We start from the raw sequence: 25,736 nt of genomic DNA on the forward strand, positions 1-25,736 counted from the left end.
GAGCCAAAATCGTGCTACTGCACTCCAGCCTGGGCAACAGAGTGAGACTCTGTCTCAAAAAAAAAAAAAAAAAAAAAAAAAAAACAAAAAAAAACTGGGTGCGGTGGCTCATGCCTGTAATCCCAGCACTTTGGGAGGCCGAGACAGGTGGATCACTTGAGGTCGGGAGTTCGAGACCTGCCTGACCACATGATGACACCCCGTCTCTACTAAAAATACAAAATTAGCTGGGCGTGGTGGTGTGTGCCTTTAGTCCCAGCTACTTGGGAGGCTAAAGCAGAAGAATCACCTGAACCCGGGAGACGGAGGTTGCAGTGAGCTGAGATTGTGCCATTGCACTCCAGCCTGGGCAACAAGAGTGAAACTCTGTCACACACACACACACACACACACAAATTGGCGTGGTGGTGGGCACCTGTGGTCCCAGCCACTTGGGAGGCTGAGGTAGGAGAATCACTTGAACCTGGGAGGTGGAGTTGCAGTGAGCCGAGATCAGGCCACTGCACTCCAGCCTGGGCAACAGAGTGAGACTCTGTCTCAAAAAAAAAAAAAAAGGAATAGAATGGAAAACACCAGCATTTTATGAATTTTGTGAATGTGTATTTGTACTGAGCACCACGTAAAAAGTATTTCTTACTTTGGGATGTGATAATAAAAACTACTTTGAAAGTCCCTGTTCTAGTGTAAATAAGTACCTCTATGAGGAAATGAGTCAGGGAAAGTGTGCAGGCCCCCTGCCCCCTCCTCTCCAAACACACACACCCTGGTCAGTCCTTTTGCTTGAAACTTGTTTTCACCACCTGTATACCTGGGGAGCTTCTAGATGGCTTTCAACTCCTGGTGGAGCCAGGAGCTCAGCCTTGAGGGATCAGCTCACTGGCAAGACAGGAGCCCAAGGCCTCCAAAGAGAAAAATTTAGCACCAATTAATGTATTCAGCACTTTGCTGTCAGATAATTAAAAATCAAGCCAGGTGTGTGGTGGCATGGGCCTGTAGTCACAGCTACTTAGGAAACTGAGTGGGAAGGATTGCTTGAGCCTGGGAGTTTGAGACTGCCCTGGGCAACATAATGAGACCCTGTCCGTTAAAGAAAAACCAGGCTAACATAACTTACGCCTGTAGTGCTAGTGCCCGTGATTTCGGAGGTTGAGGTGAGAAGATTGCTTGAAGCCAGGAGTTTGAGACTAGCTTGGTGAATGTAATCAAACGCCGTCTCTATAAAAAATAAAAAAATTAGCTGGGTGTGGTGGCACGTACCTGTAATTCCAGCTACTGGGGAGGTTGAGGCAGGAGGATTACTCGAGCACAGGCGTTAGAGGCTGCAGTGAGCTGTTTTCGTGCCACTGCACTCCAGCCTGGGTGACAGAATGAGATCCTGTCTTTAAAAAAAAAAAAAAAGAGAAACAATCCTCACAGGGATTTAATTTTAGCACTCCTGTAGATTTTGTGTCATTTCAAAGAAAAGCACCTTGATCTCTTAAGAAATGAAGGCTCCTCAGGGTCTAATTTGAAGACCCCGAGGTCTGATTTGGCCTTGCCTCACCTTTCCTGCCTCCTGAGTGAGTAATCATCTTCTTAGGTCTTTCAGAGGGAGTCTTGCCACCCTGTCTCTCTTTCCCTGTACCTTTTCCTTTCCTTTTTTGTTTTTTTTGAGATGGAGTTTGTCTCCCAGGCTGGAGCGCAGTGGCACAATCTCAGCTCACTGCAACCTCCGCCTCCCAGGTTCAAGTGATTCTCCTACCTCCGCCTCTTGAGTAGTTGCTATTAACAGGACCCCACCACCACACCCAGTTAATTTTTGTATTTTTAGTAGAGACAGGGTTTTGTTATGTTGGCCAGGCTGGCCTTGAACTCTTGTCCTCACGTGATCCACCCGCCTCAGCCTCCCGAAGTGCTGGGATTACAGGCGTGAGTTACCACGCCTGGCCAGGAGGGGCCATTCTTAAGTCTTGTGATTCGGTTGTGACTTAATCCTCCCTACAGGAAGCCTACAAAATCAAACCATTTAGCAAAATAGTTTACTTGAGGAAGAAGGCTTGCTTGGGAATCTAGGCATTAAAAGAATTAGCTCCTCCTTGGTCCGGGCGTGGTGGCTCACGCCTATAATCCCAGCACTTTGGGAGGCTGAGGCGGAAAGATCACCTGAAGTCAGGAGTTCAGGAATAGCCTGGCTAACATGGTGAAACCCCATCTCTACAAAAATTAGCCAGGCCTGGTGGCACCTGCCTGTAATCCCAGCTACTCAGGAGGCTAAGGCAGGAAAATCGCTTAAACCTGGGAGGCAGAGATTGCAGTGAGCTGAGATTGCACCACTGTACTCCAGCCTGGGTGACAGAGCAAGACTCCATCTCAAAAAAAAAAAAAAAAAAAGAAAAAAGAAAAAAAAAATTAGCTTCTCCTCAAAAATACACCCACTTAGAGGGGAAAAACCCACAAAATTGCTAAGATTAAAAGTTTGGCCAGGGTGGTGGCTCACGCCTGTAATCCCAGCACTTTGGGAGGCCGAGGCAGTCGGCTCATGAGGTCAGGAGATTGAGACCATCCTGGCTAACATGGTGAAACCCCATCTCTACTGAAAATCCAAAAAATTAGCCGGGCATGGTGGCAGGCGCCTGTAGTCCCAGCTACTCGGGAGGCTGAGGCAGGAGAATCGCTTGAAACTGGGAGGCAGAGGTTACTGTGAGCCGAGATTGCGCCACTGCATTCCAGCCTGGACAACAAAGTGAGACCCTGTCTCAAAAAAAAAAAAAAGTTTACAGTCTATTATTTGTGGAAAAGAAATAGGTGCTCTCACATAGGTGCCATGCACCAAGACCATGGCAGCTTCAGACACTGGTACCACAATTATTAGTGATAAAATTGGTGTTTTTTTTGGAGGGGGATGGAGTCTCGTTCTGTAGCATAGGCTGGAGTGCAGTAGCATGATCTCAGGTCACTGCAGCCTCTGTCTCTCAGGTTCAAACGATCCTGCTGCCTCAGCCTCCAGAGTAACTGGGATTATAGATGCTCATCACCACACCCTGCTGATTTTTGTGTTTTTAGTAGAGATGGGGTTTTGCCATGTTGGCCAGGCTGGTCTCCAACACCTCAGCCTCTGAAAGTGTTGGGATTACAGGTGTGAATCACCGTGCCCAGCCAGATAAAATTGTTTTAATCAAATAGTACCTTCCAGGAAGGTCTTAAGTTTTCATGTATTTGTGGCTAAGAAATAAATGAGATGATCCCACCTTATGATCTATATAAGGGTGCAAAGTGCTATTTCTTCCTTTTCTGACTGAGAGGTGATACACATCCCTTCCTGTGGTGGATAAAGAGCAAGGTGCCAGCTTTGCTTCCACAGAGGTTAAAAAATATGGCATATTTTAAAAACTCCAAATTAACAAAGGAACACCTTTAACACACACACACACACACACACACAATTTTACTGCAATGTAATTGTGCTGTTCATAAGTTAATTATATAATTCATCAAAGACTTTAATTCTTAGTGCACTCAAGCACCCTGGTCTGGAAACAGTGCTTAAGTTTAAAGTTGCATGAGCAAGGCCTCTCAGTTCTGCCAGTATGGCTGGAAGCCTCAAATGCTGAAATCTAAATGTGGCATTCACACCACACCACCAATCATAGGTCTCCTGAGATGAGTTTTGATGGCAAGCTTTGGACTGGGGTAGAAACGGGGATGGATTTTTGCAGCTTCTGCCTTAACTTCGTTGCTTCGTCTTCTTTGTGAACCCTTCTGGGATAAGAGAAGTCTTCCTTCAGGATGTGACTGACACCTCAGCTGGCGCCTCTAAGCCTCACTTTCCTTAATGTAAAAGGGAAATCATGTGAGGATCGCCTTCCCTAGGGGAGGCAGGTGAGGTCGGTTCCCCTTTTTGGTTCAGCTACTAGTATGAACCCTGCCTAACCCCGCTGTTTCGGGAGACAGTCCGTGCTCACTACACCGCTTATTAACCGAAGTGACTTATCTCTCCCAGTCTCAGCTTCACCTCCGTGAAGTGAGAAAAACAGGATGACAAGTACTCGCACTTGGCAGCCCTTTATGAGCCTTGAGGGCTTGGGATTGTGGGTGTCATTTTACTATGCCACCAGCGGCTTCCCTTAGCTTGTCACGGACCCAGGCACAGCACACGCGCTGAGGAAGTGGTGGTGAAGTGTGGCGTCTCTTCTTGGGGCTGGCGGATTCCACACTCGGAGCTGCGGCTCCACAACCAGCTGGGCAGCGAAGGGTGGGGACTCCCGACCGTGGACTACAACTCCCAGTATGCCCTGTGCGCCTCTGGGCCAAGTCTCGCGCGAGATCCTGCGGTCTCCGGAGGCTTTATCAGCAGGGCTGCCTACCCGCCGGGTAGGTAGTGCTGCCTAGCGGGTCTTGGGGACCTTCGAAATCGCTGCCGCTCTCACCATGGCTTGGGTCCAGACTACGCCACAGCCTCTCGGGAGACGTGGACCCTCAGAACCTTTTTAGTGCCGGACTCCGGGCCGCAGGCAGTCTCGCGGCAGCAGGATAACAGGTGAACAGATGGCGGGCCTGGGCCCTCCCTTGGGGCTGCGTTCTCTGCCGATCAGGAGGGGCGCTTCCGGCGAGGCCCGATCTGGGGGCCCCTCCAAGCCTCTCCCCTCTCCCCGCACCCCTTAACCTTTCATCCCGACTCCGAGCTCGGCTGGGTCGCCTCTTGTCTCCCTGGCTCCCCTTTCTGGGGTCTCCGTGATGGGGCTCCTCTCCGGGGATGCTCTGCAGCTCCCGTACGGGCTGCCCCTCCGCTTCGTGGGACCAGCCCAGCCAGAGCCCCCACGGCTTGTCCTCAGCCTCTTCTCCCCACACCCTGCCTTCGGCTAGGGTCCCAGCCCTAATCTTAGCATGGAGGTGTGGGTGAGGCAGCCGGCCTTTCATATCCTGGCGGCACCGTCTTGTATATTGTGAAGGAGAGGCAGAGGAACGGTGAGCTGGGGGGTGGAGGCACAGGGAAAGGGGAAGGGGATGTGTCTGGGGCGGGAATGCTCCCTGGACTGGCAGGATGGCTGAACTCGGCCTTTGCGACGCTCGTTCGTGACGAACTATCAATAACTGGTTTGCTCTCTCTGAGCCTTATCGGGATAGAGGGACGGTGTAGCAAGCTCAAAAACAGAGTAACTTTCTCAGGCCCTCGCTTTAACTCCCCTGTAAACGGCATGAAACTACCTACCTTGCACACGGACCACTTATCTATGACCGTGGACAAATTTACTTAACTCCTCTGATTTTTATTTTCCTTCTCATTATTTTAAAAAATTTTTAATTTTTTTAATTTTTATTTTTGGTACTGAGTCTCACTCCGTCGCCCAGGCTGGAGTGCAGTGGCTGGATCAGTGCAGCTCACTGCAACCTCCGCCTCCCGGGTTCAAGCTATTCTCCTGCCTCAGTCTCCCGAGTAGCTGGGATTACAGGCGCCCGCCACCATGCCCAGCTAATTTTTGTATTTTCAATAGAGACAGAGTTTCACCATGTTGGCCAGGCTAGTCTCGAACTCCTGACCTTAAGTGATCTGCCCGCCTGAGTCTCCCAAAATGCTGGGATTACAGGCGTGAGCCATCCCACCCGTCCAGTTTCCTTCTCTTTAAATTTGGGATATCCTTTCTGTAAGAGATAGCTTAAAAAAAAAAAAATGGGGCGGGGCGCGGTGGCTCACGCCTGTAATCCCAGCACTTTGGAAGGCCGAGGTGGGAGGGTCACGAGGTCAGGAGATCAAGACCATCCTGGCTAATGCGGTGAAACTCTGTCCCTACTAAAAATACAAAAAATTAGCCGGGTGTGGTGGCGGGCGCCTGTAGTCCCAGCTACTTGAGAGGCTGAGGCAGGAGAATGGCGTGAACCCGGGAGGCGGAGCTTGCAGTGAGCAGAGATTGTTCCACTGCAATCCAGCCTGGGCGACAGAGCAAGACTACGTTTAAAAAAAAAAAAAAAAATTAGGATAAATAATACCTGCTTTGCCATCTTGCTGCAAGGATTAAAAGACAAGATAAACGCTATAAATAGTTTATAGTGTTAGCAGTAAAGAGCGAATTTCCCTACTGTAGTATCTAGCCGCTTGCTGTGAGTTAAGATAATGAAATGAGTGTAATAGCCCTTGCAGAGTTGTTGTGGGGAATAAACAAGTGTTTGCCAGACTCTGACGGGCTGTTCCAATGCTGGCTGTTTGTTGTTATTAGAACCTCTGGATGGACTCTTCCTGGGAAGCTTTGCTAATTTGCAGCAGCTGGACCATGTTCCTCATTAACATCTGTCTGTCAGCTTAGTCGTCACATCATTTCACTGGGGTAAGGTGACTTCACCATGTATGGCATCTTAGGTCTGTCATCTCACAGGTGTTAGATCAGCCACGGGTGTGGTGAGACCTTTGACTTTATCCTTTTTTTTTTTTTTTTTTTTTTTTTTTTGAGACGGAGTCTCGCTCTGTCACCCCGGCTGGAGCGCAGTGGCCGATCTCAGCTCACTGCAAGCTCCGCCTCCTGGGTTCATGCCATTCTCCTGCCTCAGCCTCCCGAGTAGCTGGGACTACAGGCGCCCGCCACTTCGCCCGGTAGTTTTGGTATTTTTTAGTAGAGACGGGGTTTCACCGTGTTAGCCAGGATGGTCCGATCTCCTGACCTCGTGATCGCCCGTCTCGGCCTCCCAAAGTGCTGGGATTACAGGCTTGAGCCACCGCGCCCGGCTATCCTTCTTTTTTCATTGGCATGTTTGTCACCCACTGGCTCCTGTGTGTGTGTTTCAACCTTGTAAACAAGCCATAAATTTCTGTGTGCTTGTCAGAAGAACAGCATTGGTGCTGTTCTTTGGTGTTCACCATAAGAAAATGCCCTTTGTTATTTTATTAGGTGGCAGGGACTCAGCTCCGAATTCTGTATAGAAAAAGCACCTGGATCCCAGTCTTTCAATGGCTTCAAGACAACCAGAAGTGCCTGGTAAACTTAATTCTTTTTGGTAAAATCATGTTTTGCCCTTATTAATGTTTTAAGCTAGATAGAAACCATTTTATCTGAACTATATGTTAATGGTTAACCTCTGCCACCAGGCGAGTATTTAGACTGAATAGATTGGCTTATTTTATTTTTTTGAAATGGAGTCTTGCTCTGTTGCCCAGGCTAGAGTGCAGTGGCACAATCTCAGCTCACTGCAACCTCCACCTCCTGGGTTCAAGCCATTCTCCTCACTCAGCCTCCCCAATAACTGGGATTACAGGCACACACCACCACGCCCAGCTAATTTTTGTATTTTTAGTAAAGACGGGGTTTCACCATATTGGCCAGGCTGGTCTTGATCTCCTGACCTTGTGATCCGCCCGCCTCGGCCTCCCAAAGTGTTGGGATTACAGGTGTGAGCCACCGCGCCCAGCCAGTTTTATTTTACTTTCAAGATGGAGTCTCACTCTGCTCAGGCTGGAATGCAGCGGCATGATCTCAGCTCACCGCAACCTCCGCCTCCCAGGCTCAAGTGATTTTCCTGCCTCAGCCTCGAGTAGCTGGGATTACAGGTGCCTGCCACTGCGCCTGGCTAATTTTTTGTATTTTTATTTATTTATTTATTTTTTTTGAGACGGAGTCTCGCTCTGTCGCCCGGGCTGGAGTGCAGTGGCCGGATCTCAGCTCACTGCAAGCTCCGCCTTTCGGGTTTACGCCATTCTCCTGCCTCAGCCTCCCGAGTAGCTGGGACTACAGGCGCCCACCACCTCGCCCGGCTAGTTTTTTGTATTTTTTAGTAGAGACGGGGTTTCACCGTGTTAGCCAGGATGGTCTCCATCTCCTGACCTCGTGATCTGCCCGTCTCGGCCTCCCAAAGTGCTGGGATTACAGGCTTGAGCCACCGCACCCGGCCTTTTTTGTATTTTTAATAGAGACATGGTTTCTCCATGTTGGCCAGGCTGGTCTCAAACTCCTGACCTCAGGTGATTCTTCTGCCTTGGCCTTCCGAAGTGCTGGGATTACAGGTGTGAGCCACCGTGCCCGGCCTTAGATTGGCATCATTTAAATATTTTATTAGTTGCTCAGCCATAGTATGAAACTTTTAACTTAAAGAGAGTAGTCACTTCATTTAAGGGTATCATGATAAGTTTGTTACTTTCCTAGTTATCAAATAAGAATTCAGAATAAGTTGTGCAGTTCTTGTAGTAGGTACCAAAGTGATTAAACTCACCTTCTTGTAGTATGTACCAAAGTGATTAAACTCACCTTTTTGGGGGTGGTGGGGAGGTGGGATGGAAGTCTTGGTAAAAAGGCACCAGCCTGCTTAAATGGCAATTGAACTTAATCATGAAAATGCTCACAGCAACCCTTAATGAGTCAATTTCTGGGTTACTGACACCATTGATGACTACTTGAATTGTTTCATGAGAAAGGAAAGTGATTTTTAATTAAATCTGAATCACTTAATTTCTGATTCTTGGTAAAGGATGATGACGAATAAAGATGATGGTTCGTATCTCTCAGGACTGTGAAGATTAAACAAAATATGTAAAAATGGGATAGTGATAAATATGTATTTACTGCCCAGAATGCATTTGGTCTGTCTGTATACGAACATATTTTCTAGTAAATATTAGCTGACTTGATTGGTTTTAGGATGGCTGTTCAGTGGGAATCTTTAAGATGTTTTTGAAATTGCTTCCCAACTAGGTGGATTAACAGAAGTCTCCTGCATTCCCCAATATAGATCCATCTCTAGTCTTAACATCATCAGCTCTGTTTTAGTTTGTCTTTCATTGTTGCTGTGATTTACCGTAAACTCCATGTAGCCATCGCGAGCCGTAGGGTTGTGCCCATTCGGTGCATGCTTTTTAGTGTGTTGCATGCAGTGTGTGCACTGGCTCAGGTCTGTGTTCCAGTTCCCAGAGCACTCTTTCAAGCTAGGTGATATTGGGCAAATTGATTGTGAAAATGGGAAATTGGAAAATGGGAAGAGTATCTGCTTAGTGAGGATTAGATAAGGGATGTAATTGTCTAGCAAGGAGGAAGACTTAGTAATTATTATTCGCTTGTGTGTGTGTTTGAGATGTAATGCACATACCATAAAATTCACTCACCGAAAGTGAACAATGTTGTGATTTTTAGTATATTCACAGGGTTGTGCAAACAAAACTGCTATCTAGTTGCAGTACATTTTCTTTTTTTTTTGAGATGGAATCTCACTCTGTTGCCTAGTCTGGAGTGCAGTGGCACGATCTTGGCTCTCTGCAACCTCCGCCTCCCAGGTTCAAGCAATTCTCCTGCCTCAGCCTCCCAAGTAGCTGGGACTACAGGCACGTACCACCAGGCCTGGCTAATTTTTGTATTTTGAGTAGAGATGGGGTTTTGCCATGTTGGCCAGGCTGGAACGCCTGACCTCAGGTGATCCACCCACATCAGCCTCCCAAAGTGCTGGGATTACAGGCGTGAGCCACCGCACCCGGCCAAATTGCAGTACGTTTTCATAACTTCCAAAGGAAAACCTCATACCATTAGCAGTCGCATCCTCACTGCCCCCTACCCACTCCCTGGCAACCTCTAATCCTCTTTTTATTTCTATGGTTTTGTTAATTATTACTAATAGCAATAGTAATAATAATGATAGCTGCTTGGTCCCCTTGCCGTTTAAATGAAATCTTTTGTGGTTTTGGACTTACTGCCAGGCAGGTTGATGTCTTAGAGAATGTGATTATATGATTTTAGCAACAGGAAAATGTCGCCTCTCAGGTAGGCTCTGGACATTAGTTCTGATATGCAAGGGTTAGCAAACGAAACACAATGAACTTGGCTCCCTGGTCTGGCACAGCCGAGAGTGCCTGCATCACAACCAGACATGTTGGGCGTCAGTTCCAGTGGACAGGAATGGCGGGATCAGCTGGTGGTGGTTTGCGAGAGTGGTTGTCAATAATTTCTGTGATGGAAAGTGATTCTACTGTTGGAATAAATCATACAGAACATTTGAAACCACAGGTGATGCCAGACAACATTTCTTGCAGTGCTGTTTTCTTTGGTGAGGAAAGGAAGGTAGAGGATCCACAGACCTTGGCTGAGCCCCAGGCAGCCATTTTCTGAATGAACTTGGGAAGCTCACTTTACCCCTAGGCCTTAGTTTCCTCATCTATGAAATGGGAATGAGAACTTCCTATTCTCAGTCATTTCATATCCTCAGTCTTGCATGAATTGAGAGCCTTAGTATTGCAGTAGGGGGGTGGCTTCTGTGGCATAAAGGACACAGCTTTGAAATCAGATAGGTTTGGGTTTTGATTCCAAACTGTACTTGGAAGTTGTGGTCAAGTACATTTAAATGGAACTTCACATTTCCTAATCCATGAAAATTAGCTGGACGTGGTGGCATATGCCTATAATCCCAACTACTCACTGGGCTGAGGCACTTGAGCCCAGGAGGTTGAGCCTGCAGTGAGCTGTGATGGTGCCGCTGCACTCCAGCCTGGGCAACATAGACTGTGTCTCTAAACAAATAAAAAAAAAAGGATTAGGACGGCTGAGTGGGTTCAGTGGACCACCCAAAGTGTCAGGCATAGAGGAAGGGATTGGTACCACTGCCTTTCCTGAACGGGATCAGCTACTCCAGAACAAGCTATTTTGCTCTGTCCAAGAACAAGAGTATTTCAGAGCTTTCCTTCCTGCAGATTAATTCAAAGCTACTAGTATGTCCAGTTGCTGAACCTGTCTTGACAGGTATCTCTGTTCTTAGCTCTTGAGGCTAGTGGGCCTCTAGGCAAGATGTCCCTGCCCATCGGGATATACCGCCGGGCACTCAGCTATGATGATACCCTCGAGGACCCTGCGCCCATGACTCCTCCTCCATCAGACATGGGCAGCGTCCCTTGGAAGCCAGTGATTCCAGAGCGCAAGTATCAGCACCTCGCCAAGGTATCTGACCCTGCTGGCCGCTTCTGGCATACGCAACCCGTTTATCCTTCCTCTGCTCCAGGAGCCTTCAGCGGCTCCCTGTGCCCACGGAACTGGGCAGCAACCACTCCCTGTGTTTTCTGTGCCTCAGTTACAGTTGTCTTTTTTTCTTTAAGATTTTATTTATTTTGTTAAAGAAAAAAATTCAGTAGCTTTAGGGTGACCTGAGGTTTTGTTCACATGGATGAATTGTATAGTGGTGAAGTCTGGGCTTTTTGTGTGCCCGTCACCCGAACAGTGTACAGTGTACTCAATAGATGGTTTTTTAAATCCCCCCATTTTTTTCTTTTTAATTCAAAACTAGAATGACCTTGTCTGCTCCTGAGACTCTTCCATATTCCCCACAGAGCTAAATTCAAGCTCAGCATGTTCCACGTTCCATGTGATCTAAGTCTTGCCTGCATCTCCTCAGCTCCCCTACCCAGTGCTTGAACCATGCAAGTTACCTAAAATTCTCGCACTTACCAGCGTATTTTCTGCCTGTCAGTTTTTGGCTCACACTGCCCTGATTGTTTAGGATGTTTACCATCCGCATCCCGTCCTCTCACCCCTTCTCCCACTCCATTTGCCCTTTAAGTCTTAGCTCAAAAGTCTCTTCTGTGACAGTTTGCTTGACATCTCCGTCCTCCTGATAAGGCCATCACCTCTCCCTCTGAGCTCCCCATGGTACTGTGGTCCCCGTCGTCATTCCTGCATTGCTTTCTTACCCTCCATTAGCTTCCTGAGGACAGGGGCCATGTCTAGGTTTGTACTGTTATCTGCAAAATCCAGCCAAGGGCCTGGCATAGATTCCTAAAAAATGCTCATTTTGTGATTGGGGAAAAAAATTGGCCCTTTCTTGAACACATGCTGTACCTCTCCTCATGCTGTTCTTCCAGCCTCAGCTGCCTTTGCCCGTGGCCGTCCTTTGTAAGAACTGCCTCCTTCCTAAGGCCACTCTGAACACACCTCACAGTCTTTTGTGCAGTCTAGTTTCATAGGTTCGTATTATTGGAGTCTCTGTTTCCCGACCTCAGGGACTCTCTCCCCTCTGACTCTCCAGCCACCAAGAATACAGAAAGGCTAGACTGTTGCCTGAATAACATAGGCCCACCAAGTTCACATAAGGCTGTCTAACCTGTAGTTAACAGTTTTCTCTGAACTTTGAGCCATATGATAGCTCAGGGCCTGACAGGCAGTACACAGTAAGGGTCCCCTGAAATAGACCTGGGTGTGAGTCCCAGGTGGTCTGTCCTAGCAAGACCTTGGGCACACAACTAAGTACACCCTGAGCCCCAGTGTCTCCCTCTGAGAGCTGGGAATACCTTATGTCATAGAGGTGCTGTGGGGATTCAGTGAAGGGAATGTAAATATTAGCTGTGTAGCTGGTATTATGAACGCGGGCTCTCTGCTTCACTTTCTCTTTGCAGAGCCATATTTGATTCTTTCTAAGGAGTGTTTTTTCCCCTCACCTCCAATACACTCTCAGGGCAGAAAGCTCCTTTCTAAGAAAGTGCCCCCTACAGCTCTGGGGGATATTCCCTATATCAATTATCTACTGAAATATGACCCAGTCTGCTGTTGAGGAGAGAAGAGTATTCCACATAACAGGTAGCAAAAGTGCAAGGAGAAAAGGCCTGCTGCAGCTTGCCTGTGGCGTCAGAGCAGTGGGCTTGAGGGTCCAGAGCAGGAGGTGAGCGGGGCTTCTGGTGGCGCTTCCCAGGCCACACACCCTGCTGATGGCTCCACAAGGCAAGGGATGAGCGGGCTTCCAGGTTTCTGCGGGGCCTCAGCCGGAACAACTGACAACTTGGAACAGCTGCTCCAAAGGAGAGCTCCGCCTGACTCATCACATGCGATCTTTCATTTGCCCTAACTCTCCCCATGTTAGGAATCAACCATCTTCCCAGTAAGGAAACATAGGCTCAAGTTTTACTCAAGGTCACAGCTTAAAGGTATAAATTCCGTTTTGTAGTAAGGATACCACATTTTTCAGTACTTTTTATCTGTCCCCTCTTTTTTTCAACCATCTTATTTTCTTCTCAGTTCTTCCAGACAAGCACAGAATGAAGAATAAGTCTTGTTCTCTCCTCCCTGCTAGGCCTGAGTAAGGTATCAGGTGTTTCAACTGCAGAAGGTGGAGGCTCCCAGCTCTTGCCTGTTGAAAATGAGGAGCTAAGTAGATTTTTTTGTTTGTTTCAAAAGACCATTACTTGAACCTTGGGAGCAGTGGTCCTCAAGGTGTGGTCTTGGGACCAGCAGCAGCAGTATCACCTGGGAATTTATTAGAAACAAATTCTTGAACTCCACCCCAGACCACCCAGGACCTACTGAATCAAACTCTGAGGTGGAGCCCGGCAGTCTGTTTTAATGCCTGGCACAGGGTGAGAACCACTTACCTAGTGCTCTCATCAATTAAGATCTCGCACAGTGCCTGGGATGTGGCCAGTGCTTCATCATAAGCATTTCTTCTGCATTCTTAGGGCATAGTACTATAGTATATTGGAAGGGCATAGTCTAGGAAGGTAGTAGACCTCAGATTTTCAAATTCTGGCTTTCCCACCTTTATAAACGTAAACTATTCACATAATGTCTGTTTTTGTTGTCACTTTGGATAATACCTATCTAGCTGGGTGGAGATGACCAACTCTTCCCTTCAGTGATTTCCTCACTTACCAGATTAATGTTATTTCAGTAACTTCCTCCCCAAAGGAGTAAGTTTAGGTGTGTGTCTCCCCTGCCCTGCCTAAGTGCTTCTGTACTGTACCTCTCTTGAACAGGTGGAGGAAGGAGAGGCCAATCTACCCTCCTCTGCCATGACCCTGTCATCGGCCATTGACAGTGTGGACAAGGTCCCAGTGGTGAAGGCTAAAGCTACCCATGTCATCATGAATTCTCTGATCACAAGTAAGCACTCTTCACCCTCAGAGTAGAGTGCCATAGGGGCGGGGAAGAGTTGAGGCTTCCTACAAGCGGACTGGAGATGATCCTGCAAGATGCCCGCCTTAACTTGTCCTAACAAATGTCAGTTTGTTAGGTTGGCTGAATCATGTCAGTATTGAAGCTCCATTTATTAGGTGGAAGATCTGCCAAATGTTAAGCATCTTCGTCTGATTTAGGTGCATTCCTGCTGCTTTGTTGATACAAGCTCATTTTCCCAGATCTGTCACTGTGGCCTTGGGCAGGCTACTTAACTGTGGAGACTGCCCCGCTCTAAAATGGGGAATGTCACTGGCAGGCTGAGGTGAGGATCAGACAGCCCAGTGCTCAGTGGCTGGCAGCTGCTGCTATCACTGTTTCAGGCTCTGCTGGAGAAGGCCAAATATCCAGGCATTTCCCACTTGCCCCATTTTTTTTTTTTTTTTTTTTGTAATTAAACAGCTCAAAGTTGGTCTACCAGGAAGAGGACCAGGTCCAAGTGTCTTTAGTCTTAAGAATGTATGATTGGTCATCCAAATGAACCCTGATATGAGAACTTGGATTTTTTCTTAACCTTATAACAAGCTAACTGAACTTCATTCTGGAGGGCTGTACAGGTTGCTGTGGGAAGTTAACAATTAGATACATGGCTCTGCTTATCAGCAGTTGTGCCCCTACCAGGGTAAGGTACATAGAGGTTCTCCTTGGTTGGCTCATTTTTGAAGGCAGAAGCCCTTGTTGATCTTTTCCAGGAGGGCATCAATTTGTCCTGGGCATTTCCTAGTGAATTCACCAAGAACCCAAAGTCCAAACTCTTAACTCTTACTTTGGTTTCTTTCTTTCTTTTTTTTTTTTGAGACAGAGTCTCACTCTCTCACCCAAGCTGGAGTGCAATGGTGTGGTCTCAGCTCACTACAACCTTCGCCTCCTGGGTTCAAGCAATTCTCCTGCCTCAGCCTCCCGAGTAGCTGGGACTACAGGCGCGTGCCACCATGCCTGGCTAATTTCTGTATTTTTAGTGGAGATGGGGTTTCACTCTGTTGGGCAGGATGGTCTTGAACTCCTGACCTTGTGATCCACCCGCCTAGGCCTCCCAAAGTGCTGGGATTATAGGTGTGAGCCACCGCACCCGGCCTATATACTTTTTCTCTTATTCACATCTGTTGAATCAACAACACTACTTTTATATTACAAGCTTGAGAATGTGTTCTAGCAGTGTTACAAAACGTATTCATTGTTCTTTTAGCACAAGTAAGCACTCTTCACCATCAGAGTAGAGTGCCATAGGGGTGAGGAAGAGTTGAGACAACTTTTTTTTTTTTTTTTTGAGATGGAGTCTCACTCTGTCGCCCAGGCTGGAGTGCAGTGGCTTGATCTTGGCTCACAGCAGCTCTGCTTCCTGGGTTCACGCCATTCTCCTGCCTCAGCCTCCCAAGTAGCTGGGACTACAGGCGCCTGCCACCACACCCGGCTAATTTTTTTGTATTTTTTAGTAGAGACGGGGTTTCACTGTGTTAGCCGGGATGATCTCCATCTCCTGACCTCATGATCCACCTGCCTTGGCCTCCCAAAGTGCTGGGATTACAGGCGTGAGCCACCACGCCCGGCTAGCACAATGTAACTTCTTTAATGAAAATAATTTACCCACCGGGGGTGGTGGCTCAGGTCTGCAATCCCAGCACTTTGGGAGGCAGAGGTGGGTGGATCACTTGAGGTCAGGAGTTCAAGACCAGCCTGGTCAATATGGTGAAACCCCAACTTTACTAAAAATACAAAAATTGTTGGGTGTGGTAGCGTGTATCTGTAATCCTAGCTACTTGGGAGGCTGAGGCAAGATAATTGCTTGAACCTGGGAGGCAGAGGTTGCAGTGAGCTGATATCATGCCGCTATACTCCAGCCTGGGCAATGAGCGAGACTCTGTCTCAAAAAATATATATATAGTTTACTAACAGTACAGAACATTATGACACTCTAGTATGTGAATGTCACTCATATTTATTTGACTTACTCATTTCCACATACATGCATATTTTATATAACTCCAGGTATAGTAAATATACTATTCTGTTTTTTTTCAGTTAATACTGCCATGAACTTTTGATGTTGCTATAGTCTTAAGTTTTAAAAAGCTGCATTTAAGGCTGGGCGTGGTGGCTCACACCTGTAATTCCAGCACTTTGGGAAGCAGAGGCGGGCGGATCACGAAGTCAGGAGTATGAGACCAGCCTGGCCAACATGGTGAAACCCTGTCTCTACTAAAAATACAAAAACTAGCCAGGCGTGGTGGTGTGCGCCTGTAATCCCAGCTACTCGGGAGGGTGAGGCAGGAGAATTGCTTGAACCTGGGAGGTGGAGGTTGCAGTGAGCTGAGATTGCGCCATTGCACTCCAGCTCTGGGCGACAGAGCAAGACTCTGTTGTTGGGGAGGGTAGCGGGGCAGGAAAGCTGCATTTAAACTCCTGGTATTAGTTGGGTGCGGTGGCTCTGGCTCATGGTTGTAATCCCAGCACTTTGGGAGGCTGAGGCAGGAGAAATGCTTGAGACCAGGAGTTTGAGAATTAGCCTGAGCAACATAGTGGGATCCTGTCTCTATTAAAAAAAAAATTCCTGGTATTGGTATACTGTCATGCATTAAATCCCTTGTTTTTAGATTTTCAAGTGACTACCTGGTAAGTCTGAAGAACATCTTTAGGCATTTAGGTTTTTTCTTTTCTTCTATTTCTGATGGAAATACCTCCTTAGAAGAGGAATGACGAAGTCATAAAAGGCATCTGGTATCTCGTCTTTTGGTTCACAGCTGCCACATTCCTGTATGTAAGAGTGTATTATGTGGTTTGTGTACAGATTAAGCAGAAAGTCAGCCATTATTCATTCCACAGCAGAACTAACTTATTGATTATGAGATAATCAAGTCAGACTGAAGGAATGTTGACTGGAATTATGTCTGCTGTTCCAGGCACTGGGATGGGCCATTTCACACAGGAGAAACATGGAATCAGTAGACTTTGGCTAGCTCAAGGCAGGCTATCTGGTTTGAATCTGGATGGTACCTTGGTGCCATCTAGCCTGAATGGGGCCAGTTTCTCTTTGGCAAAATTTTTTGTGTGGGTGACGAGGGTGGTGAATCTCTCTTAGAAAGTTTTATATTTGGAGAATTTTTTTTTTTTTTTTTTTTGAGGCGGAGTCTCGCTCTGTCACCCGGACTGGAGTGCAGTGGCCGGATCTCAGCTCACTGCAAGCTCCGCCTCCCGGGTTTACGCCATTCTCCTGCCTCAGCCTCCCGAGGAGCTGGGACTATAGGCGCCCGCCACCTCGCCCAGCTAGTTTTTGTATTTTTTTTTTTTTTAGTAGAGACGGGGTTTCGCCGTGTTAGCCAGGATGGTCTCCATCTCCTGACCTCGTGATCCGCCCGTCTCGGCCTCCCAAAGTGCTGGGATTACAGGCTTGAGCCACCGCGCCCGGCCATATTTGGAGAATTTTTACTGGGTTGGGCTATCAGCCGCCTTCTCCATGCTGCATTTCTTTCTTTTTTTTCTCTTGAGACAGAGTCTGTTGCCCAGGCTGGAGTGCAGTGGCACGATCTTGGCTCATTGCAACCTCCACCTCCCAAGTTCAAGCGATTCTCATGTCTCAGCTTCCCAAGTAGCTGGGATTGCAGGCGTGCGCCATCATGCCCAGCTAATTTTGTATTTTTAGTAGAGACGGGGGTTTCTCCATGTTGGCCAGGCTGGTCTTGAACTCCTGACCTTAGGTGATCCTCCTGCCTCGGCCTCCCAAAGTGCTGGGATTACAGGCGTGAGCTACCATGGCCAGCCCCATGTTGCATTTCTAAATACAAAGAAAATGTCACCGTGTGCAACTAAGAGGAGGGTGGGAGTATTGAGCTCAAGTTTCTTCAGTTGTCCCTTTAGGAATAACCTCTTCAGCTTGGTGTGAGGGAAGGCTTCTTTCTGGCTAGACAGCCTTTGTGTGAGGTTCAGAATTAGTGCTACAGTATCTCTCTGGGGAAAGTCTCCTCTTCTTTGAATGGTCAGTGTGGTCTCTTGCTTCTGGGGAGAACAGTAGATATCCATGTTGTCCTCCCTGTTTTGTGATGGGAGAGGGGAATGGGCATGACTGTCATCTCCTCTGTTCCCAGAACAGACCCAGGAAAGCATTCAGCATTTTGAGCGACAGGCAGGGCTGAGAGATGCTGGCTACACACCTCACAAGGGCCTCACCACCGAGGAGACCAAGTACCTTCGAGTGGCCGAAGCACTCCACGTAAGCTCTTAGGAACTTTCAAAAAACAAAACCTTCAGTGTTCATGGCTTGAAATGTGGCTGTGGTTTCGAAGTTACCAGCTCAGTTAGTTGAGGGCCATGGAGTTAGTCTCACTCTTGAGCTCTTATCCTCATAGTTTTGCTTATCCACCTATACAGTGGGGGTGTCTGTTTTGCTATTTCTGGTTAGCAGGATCGAGTGAGAGCCTCAGCTTACATATATATACAAGTACTTTAGGAACCATAAAGCAAATGTGGAGTATCTTGGGGAGAACTGGGCAGCCTCAACAGAGGTAACAGTTTAACTGGAAAGGAACATCATGCTCTGCATTTAATTTTAACAAGTTAAAATCCAATGTGGAATTGGAATGTTTTTGCTATTTCTTTTCTAAGGGTCTTTTCTAAGGGTTAATTTAGTGACAGCCAAGTATTTGAATGAATAGTTTCAAATGACTTTCTTTCAGAGGAGCCACTTCATACTGGATAGCGTTTTGATTTGTGAAGCCCTTGCATTCATTTCATCCTCACAATCACCTTTTGGGGCAGATGCTCTTCTCCATATTTTGTCAGTGAGGAGACTGAGGTTTGAGGCCATCTATTCAGCCAGTCATAGTACCCGAACCCAAGTCTCCTGATGCCTTACTTCCTGTTGGCTTCCTCCTCCTTCCAAAGCAGCCTGGAAATCTAGCTGCTGAAGGGGCAGATTGTGAAGAGACACAATTACAGTTAAGAAACTTGGGCTGGCTTCTGTAGGCAAGGGTGGGTCAGAATCCAGGTCTGTTCCAAGCTTTAAGAGTTCTGAACAGGGTATGATGAGGGCAAGGTGAGGAGAGCACAAGAGGCAGGAAAGGATCATAGTATACATTATATATAAGGAGGAATAACCTGGATCTGGTGGCCTGTGGGTGGGGATATAAAACACTGTGGCCTGTTTGCAGTCACCCGGGCTGGAATACAGTGTTATGCTCTTGGCTCACTGCAACCTCTACCTCCCGGGTTCAAGTGATCCTCCCACCTTAGCCTCCCAAATAGCTAGGATTACAGGCGTGCACCACCATGCCCGGCTGATTTTTAGTAGAGACGGGGTTTTCACCATGTTGGCCAGGCTGGTCTTGAACTCCTGACCTCATGTGATCCACCTGCCTTGGCCTCCCAAAGTGCTGATATTACATGTGTGATATTACATGTGTGAGCCACCGCACCTGGCCCTGTTTGCATTTTGTAATGAGCATTCCAGATGATTCTTTTGCAGGCTAGGTTTAAAAACTGCTATAGGAGGCCGGGCGCGGTGGCTCAAGCCTGTAATCCCAGCACTTTGGGAGGCCGAGGCGGGCGGATCACGAGGTCAGGAGATCGAGACCATCCTGGCTAACACGGTGAAACCCCGTCTCTACTAAAAAAAAAAATACAAAAAACTAGCCGGGCGAGGTGGCGGGCGCCTGTAGTCCCAGCTACTCGGGAGGCTGAGGCAGGAGAATGGCGTAAACCCGGGAGGCGGAGCTTGCAGTGAGCTGAGATCCGGCCACTGCACTCCAGCCCGGGCGACAGAGCGAGACTCCGTCTCAAAAAAAAAAAAAACTGCTATAGGAAATCAGGTTTGGGCTGGTGGCCAGTTTAAGCTTTCAAACAAGGCCGATGCTTCCAGAGAGGGGTACCATCAGCCTTTGACACTTAACTGAGAACTTTCCAGTATAGGTCAGTGAGAATTCTATTTGAGCAATTCACCTTACATAATGGTAGGACTGACTTTGGTTAACTCATTTTCTGTGTTTTGCCCATAGGAGTAGAACATGAGGATGGCTGAAATATTAGCTGTAACTTACATCTTGTAACAGATTGTCAACTTATTTGAATGGATCTGTTGAGTGTTTGAGAAAATTCAAACGTGATCATTGTTTGGAGCACAGCTTGGGCTAAGCAGTGGCATGGCAGGCCTGGAGGGAGGAGACAGCATGGGAACCTTGCTCTAGAAGAGCTGAGATGTAGACCTGTCTCTCCCCGCTAGACTGCGAGTCAGTTAGAGGAATGCTAACGGTGCTGAGGGAACCCAGAGTGGTTGACTATGGGAGAGGAGGAGGAGAGAATGGAGCAGGCTCCTCAGAGGAAGCATTTAGCTGAAGAGAAGCAACATGCCTGAGTCTTGGCTTGGAGAGACTGAGAATGGCAGGGCTTTGTACATGGTAGGAACAGTAGCGAGACAAGAGCTTAAGCCCTGCTTAAAAGGCCAAGAAGGCTGGCAGCTTGAGTTCTGGCTCTTCCATTTTACTGACTGGGGGAATGTGGGGAAATTACTTCACTTTTCTGAAAGTAAAAGTTGTAGTGTAAAGCTTTAAGTACAGGGATGTTCACAATATAGTGTAGAATGAACACAATTTTTGAGGAGATGGAGTTCCATGTCCTTTGGCAAAAACAAAGGACTACCTGTTAGATCACCCGAAATCATTCCACCTGTAGATGTCTTGTGCTTAAAGTTAGAATGCGAACCAAATTGTTTATGCCTAGACTTAGCTGTTTGGAATTTGCTTTCATTTTTAAAAAGTCTCTCTTCTTACCCATCTGAGCAGAAACTAAAGCTACAGAGTGGAGAGATAACAAAAGAAGAGAGGCAGCCTGCATCAGCCCAGTCCACCCCAAGCACCACTCCACATTCTTCACCTAAGCAGAGGCCCAGGTGAGCCCTTCCTGTGACCCTTTCGAGTTCCTGTGTGCTTCAGGAAAGCTAGTGTGGCAGACGAGGTTGTATTATTGAAGCCTGTGGTTTTGGAGGCAGAAGGGATAGTTCAGTTCCTGTTCTTTTGGTGTGAGACATTTCTAGGGGTGAAGGAAGAGGTATTTTAGGATATGTTTTGTTCTTTTTTTTCCAGGGGCTGGTTCACTTCTGGTTCTTCCACAGCTTTACCTGGCCCAAATCCTAGCACCATGGACTCTGGAAGTGGGGATAAGGACAGAAACTTGTCAGATAAGTGGAGCCTCTTTGGACCGAGATCCCTTCAAAAGTATGATTCTGGTAAGGCAGTGCCTTCAAAAAAGAGAGCGGCACGGCAGGCATCTTACCATATTGTATATCGGGAGCTGCCTACTGGTTTTGAAATCATTTGCACTCTGGTTCACTTTTGTAGGAAGTTTTGCCACCCAGGCCTACCGAGGAGCCCAGAAGCCCTCTCCATTGGAACTGATCCGTGCTCAAACCAACCAAATGGCTGAAGATCCAGCAGCCTTGAAGCCACCCAAGATGGACATCCCAGTGGTGGAAGGAAAGAAACCACCACCACGGGCCCATAACCTCAAACCCCGTGACTTGAATGTGCTCACACCCACTGGCTTCTAGAGCCCTTTCTTTCCAGGGATTTTGGAAAAGAAGGCTTCTTGCACCCCACTCCCCTTTTACCTTGGCTTTGACATAGGAAAGGTATATTTAAAAACTTAATCAGCTGGGCGTGGTGGCTCATGCCTGTAATCCCAGCACTTTGGGAGGCCAAGGTAGGTGGATCACTTGAGGTCAGGAGTTCAAGACCAGCCTGGCCAACATGGTGAAACCACGTCTCTACTAAAAATACAAAAATTAGCCGGGTGTGGTGGTGGGCATCTGTAGTCCCAGCTACTTGGAAGGCTGAGGCAGGAGAATTGCCTGAACCTGGGAGGCGGAGGTTGTAGTGAGCTGAGATCACGCCATTACACTCCAGCCTGGGCGACAGAACGAGACTCCATCAAATATATAAAGAACCCATTAAATTGAGGCTAGAGCTGGAGATGTAATTGGTTTTTGAGAAACATTAGTACAAAGTTGGCCCTTGTTGTATAGAAGAAGTCATTTTGTACTGCTTTAAAGTTAGACTAAATATTCTCAGCACTGATGTATGGGGACCTCATTTATCCTAGGTAAGAACTTTGATCACTGCTTACTAGGTAAAGAATGTTTGTGCTGTTCCAAAACCCAGACTTCTTGATTCCTTTACCACTATCCATGTGAGCATTGACAAATCATGGCTTAGAGGTGCTCATTGACTCACTGAGATGACTTTGGCCCTCTTGATGGCTGGTGCTGTGCTCCAGCTTTATCAGTTAGGGGACCGAAGATTTGTTTGGGACCTGGGTACAGGTAAAAGCCAGATTCAGCAGGGACCCCTCTTTCTAGGCTGAACCCTGAGTCCGCCTGCTTTTTGGTAGACCTAATGGATCACTGTCCTGCAGCCAGTTCTTCTTGTGGGGCCTCTTAGGCCAGTGCTGGGGGAGGCATGCTCCTCTCTCTATGCCACAGAACAAACACTACTCTAGCAGAGCCTTTCTTGCACTTTAAAGTGAGATTAATTTAGCTCTAATTTGGTTAAAAACTTCCTAAGAGAGAAAATTCAGTCTACTAATTTGGTATAGGTAAATGGACATTAAACTTTAAAAAAGTAAAGGAGATGGTAGGTACAGTTAGATTATAGTCTTGAGGTTCATGTGAAGCCAATGGTGTTACCTTATTTTGATTTCCTTGTTTAGGTCAGGGCCTGGAACGCCTGTATGGGGAGGTGAATGAATGCAAAATTTCTGTATGAAAGCATTTTTCACCAAAATGAGCCTCATCCCTTTATGCAACACATAACCTTACTGAGGGAGGAAAATAGGGAAGCCACCTTTTTATTTCTCCTCACTGTGTACAAGTTCAGTTATTGTCTTGAACACTGTCTCAAGTACCTGTTTTTTGTTTTGGATAGTACCTTGTCTGTATAAGAAGCTGGCCTTTCCATGGAGAGGCCCTGGAATCTAAAATTATGAGAACAATTAATTTATTTGTGTCTTCTATTATGATTTCTTGTTTTGACAATAAAAATCCTTACTACTTTCTCAAATGTGGCTATTTTTTTGTCCTTTTAACAATAGTTATTCCACTCTGCCTACCCAGAGTCACAGTGAACTTGGTATTTTGAAAAACCATTGCCTTTTTATTGTCTCCTTTTAACATCAAATGTTTTGTAACACACTTGATCCTTTTGTTTCTACCCTCTATTTATTACAAAGTCAAATTAATAGGCAATATAATAGGCCTAACATAGAATGCTTGCATTTCATTAGGGAAAAATGAACGTCTCTCCTGAAACAGGTCGTTGGTAACCTGAATGACATAATATTGGTGTGTAGAGTGGGTTCAGCAGAGGGATTTTTCCACATCTTGAATGAAAATGTTAAACGTGGTACACACAGTATTAACCTGTTTCAAAAAAAGTATAATTTATTAAAAAATATATATACCTTGTATATTTAAGCCATATTTGAGAATAGGCTAGGATAGGATTATTTAAAAAAAGATATTTATATTAGAGTTAGAAATTACAACCTACTGATTAAATAATATAGGTTTGGTCTTGTAAGATTTTAGCCACTTTTCCTACTTTTGGAGCTTTTAAGTAGTTGGAGATAGAGTTCAGGAGGTATTCTTGGCATTCAGTGCTTGGCAGGCCCTCAGGAGCTGCTCCAGCCCTTTTGAGAGGGCTCTGCGTCAGGGTTCAAGTCCGCAGCATAGAAGAGCAGGAGCTTCAACAAGTGCACTTTGTCTTGGAGTTGGGGGACAAGAGGCTCCCCCAGCATCTGGGTCAGGCGGCGGCGGAAGGCCTCAATCTGCTTCTCTACGTCCACCACTGTGATGTCATCTCCTTGCTGGGGTTTGGGCTTAATCCTTTTGATTATTAAGTCCTTTCGGTCGATCACGGAACTCCTTAAGTGTTCTGCAAGAGGGAAAAAGTCAGTTGGGTGCTCTGGACTGCTTTTTATTCCTTTTTTAAGAAGTCTAATTTTGGTAGGTAGGTAGAGTCTTGGCAAAGACTTGTTGACTAGCTACAGGGATACAAGTCGAAGGCTATGTGAGTACCTGCAGTAACTCCCCTTCCAGAAGGCCCTTTGTTCTTGGTTCTCTAGGGTCCTTAAGTTTTACATTAAAGTGATACGGTTTGGATCTGTGTCATTTTTTATGATCACATAAAAAGCAGTCAAAAAATGAAAATACTGGGGAAACAATCAGACATCTTCATCTATTCCATGTTCTAGCCAGTAGTATTTAACATGAGTATGACCATGAATAAACAACTAGACAATCCCAAATTGTAATCCCTAATGTTGGAGGTGGGGCCTGGTGGGGGTGATTTCTCATGAATGGTTTAGCACCATCCCCTTGGTGCTGTTCTAGTGATAATGAGTTATTGTGAGGTCTGGTGGTTTAAAGTGTGTATGTAGCACCTCACTCTTTCTTCTGCTCTGGCCACGTAAGACATGCCTGCTTCCTGTTCAGCCATGATTGTGTTTCCTGAGGCCTCACTACAAGCAAAAGCCACTATGCCTCCTGTATAGCCTGTAGAACTGTGAGCCAATTAAACTTCTTTTCTTTATAAATTACCCAGTCTCAGGGGTGTATGTGTGTGTGTATACTCCTGACCTTAAGTGATCCGCCTGCCTCGGCCTCCCAAAGTGCTGGGATTACAGGTGTGAGCCACCATGCCTGGTCTATTCCATGTTCTTGTTCTTGTCAACAGTATTTAACATAAGTGTGATCATGAGTAAGCAATTAACAATCTCAGTTATGGGACATTTACAAAATAACTGGCCTGGACTCTTAAAAAATATCTACTATGAAAGACAAGTAAAAGCTGGGAACTGTGCTAGACTGAAGGAGACCAAAGAGTATGACCACCAAGTACAATGCTTCATATTTGACTGTATCCTGGCTCAATCTAAAATCAACCACCAAAAAAGGATATTACTGGGACACTATTAGATAATATGCTATCAAGAAGTTTCATGGCTGGGTGTGGTGGCTTATGCCTGTCATTCCAGCACTTTGGGAGGCTGAGGTGGGCAGATCACCTGAGGTCAGGAGTTTGAAACCAGCCTGGCCAATATGGTGAAACCCTGTCTCTACTAAAAATACAAAAAATTTAACTAGGCATGGTGGTGCGTGCCTGTAATCCCAGCTACTCGGAAGGCTGAGGTGGGAGAATTGCTTGAACCCAGGAGGTGGAGGTTGTAGTGAGCCAAGATTGCGCCACTGCACTCCAGCCTGGGCGACAGAGCTAGACTCCACCTCAAAACAAACAAACAAAAAAACAAGTTTTGTGAGTGTGATAATGCATAGTGGTATGAAGTACAATATCCTTATGCTTAGAGATACATGCTGAAGTACTTAAGCAATAGAAGTATAATGGTGTACTTATCAACTGTTACAGAAAAAATGGTACATAAATGAATCGATAGGTAAACCAAATGTGTCAAAATCTTAGCAGCTAATGAATCAACGTAAATGGTATATATATATGGGCATTCGTTGTACTATTCTTTCAACTTTACTGTAGGTCTAAAAATGAAAACACTCAAGAAAACAAAAAGTTAAGGCCATCCACAGTAGATTCTAGAAGCATGTGGAATTGAGGCAAATGAGCACAAGGTCACATTAGGCAAATGTATTGAGAGAGTTCTGGGGACTTGAAGACTTCCAGTTGCACATAAGTACACCATCATTTCTCAGTCTCCTCATTTATCAAATGGGGATGATGGCATTTTCACTAGCAGTTATTAAAAGGATTGAGCTACGCTGTGTCCAGATTTAGGACACAGAATAAATCATTTTAAGCAGTATATCAGGTTACATTTTCAAGTAATACATTCAATATGTTTTTTTCTCAACTTTCA

General features: G+C 46.4%; 2 protein-coding genes across 8 annotated transcripts in view; one reads left to right on the forward strand and one right to left on the reverse strand.

The window, feature by feature from the left end:
- The first annotated feature begins 4,304 nt into the window (after positions 1-4,304).
- On the forward strand, positions 4,305-22,909 carry KIAA1191 (KIAA1191 ortholog). Of its 6 annotated transcripts, none has more exons than XM_033180110.1 (9): positions 4,305-4,516; positions 6,192-6,299; positions 6,858-6,963; positions 10,696-10,874; positions 13,673-13,799; positions 17,951-18,075; positions 20,639-20,745; positions 20,939-21,081; positions 21,194-22,909. In XM_033180110.1, the coding sequence occupies exons 4-9, from the start codon at positions 10,725-10,727 to the stop codon at positions 21,400-21,402; spliced, it is 861 nt and encodes a 286-aa protein (XP_033036001.1). In that variant the 5' UTR covers positions 4,305-4,516; positions 6,192-6,299; positions 6,858-6,963; positions 10,696-10,724; the 3' UTR covers positions 21,403-22,909. The 6 variants fall into 6 exon arrangements, with proteins under 6 accessions (XP_033036001.1, XP_033036000.1, XP_033036002.1 ...); XM_033180109.1 differs by having other exon boundaries at positions 6,858-6,944; XM_033180111.1 differs by lacking the exon at positions 6,858-6,963.
- Positions 22,910-22,981: 72 nt separating this feature from the next.
- Positions 22,982-25,736, reverse strand: part of SIMC1 (SUMO interacting motifs containing 1) — a 91,580-nt gene continuing 88,825 nt past the window's right edge. For both annotated transcript variants that reach the window (XM_033180107.1, XM_033180108.1), the window contains exon 10: positions 22,982-23,782. In XM_033180107.1, the coding sequence (XP_033035998.1) occupies positions 23,520-23,782 (263 nt within the window). In that variant the 3' untranslated portion in view covers positions 22,982-23,519. The remainder of the gene's footprint in view (positions 23,783-25,736) is intronic.

Source organism: Trachypithecus francoisi, unplaced genomic scaffold (assembly GCF_009764315.1).
Source record: "Trachypithecus francoisi isolate TF-2019V2 unplaced genomic scaffold, Tfra_2.0 Lachesis_group2, whole genome shotgun sequence".
Lineage (NCBI taxonomy): Eukaryota > Metazoa > Chordata > Mammalia > Primates > Cercopithecidae > Trachypithecus > Trachypithecus francoisi.

What these genes read in the sequence shown, in the direction of transcription:
- KIAA1191 (XM_033180109.1), top strand. Translation starts at nt 6,917, where the DNA reads ATGGCTTCAAGACAACCAGAAGTGCCTG. An exon ending in AGTATCAGCACCTCGCCAAG is followed by an intron (nt 10,875 to 13,672) that starts GTATCTGACCCT and finishes TCTCTTGAACAG; the next exon opens with GTGGAGGAAGGAGAGGCCAA. An exon ending in GAGTGGCCGAAGCACTCCAC is followed by an intron (nt 18,076 to 20,638) that starts GTAAGCTCTTAG and finishes CCATCTGAGCAG; the next exon opens with AAACTAAAGCTACAGAGTGG.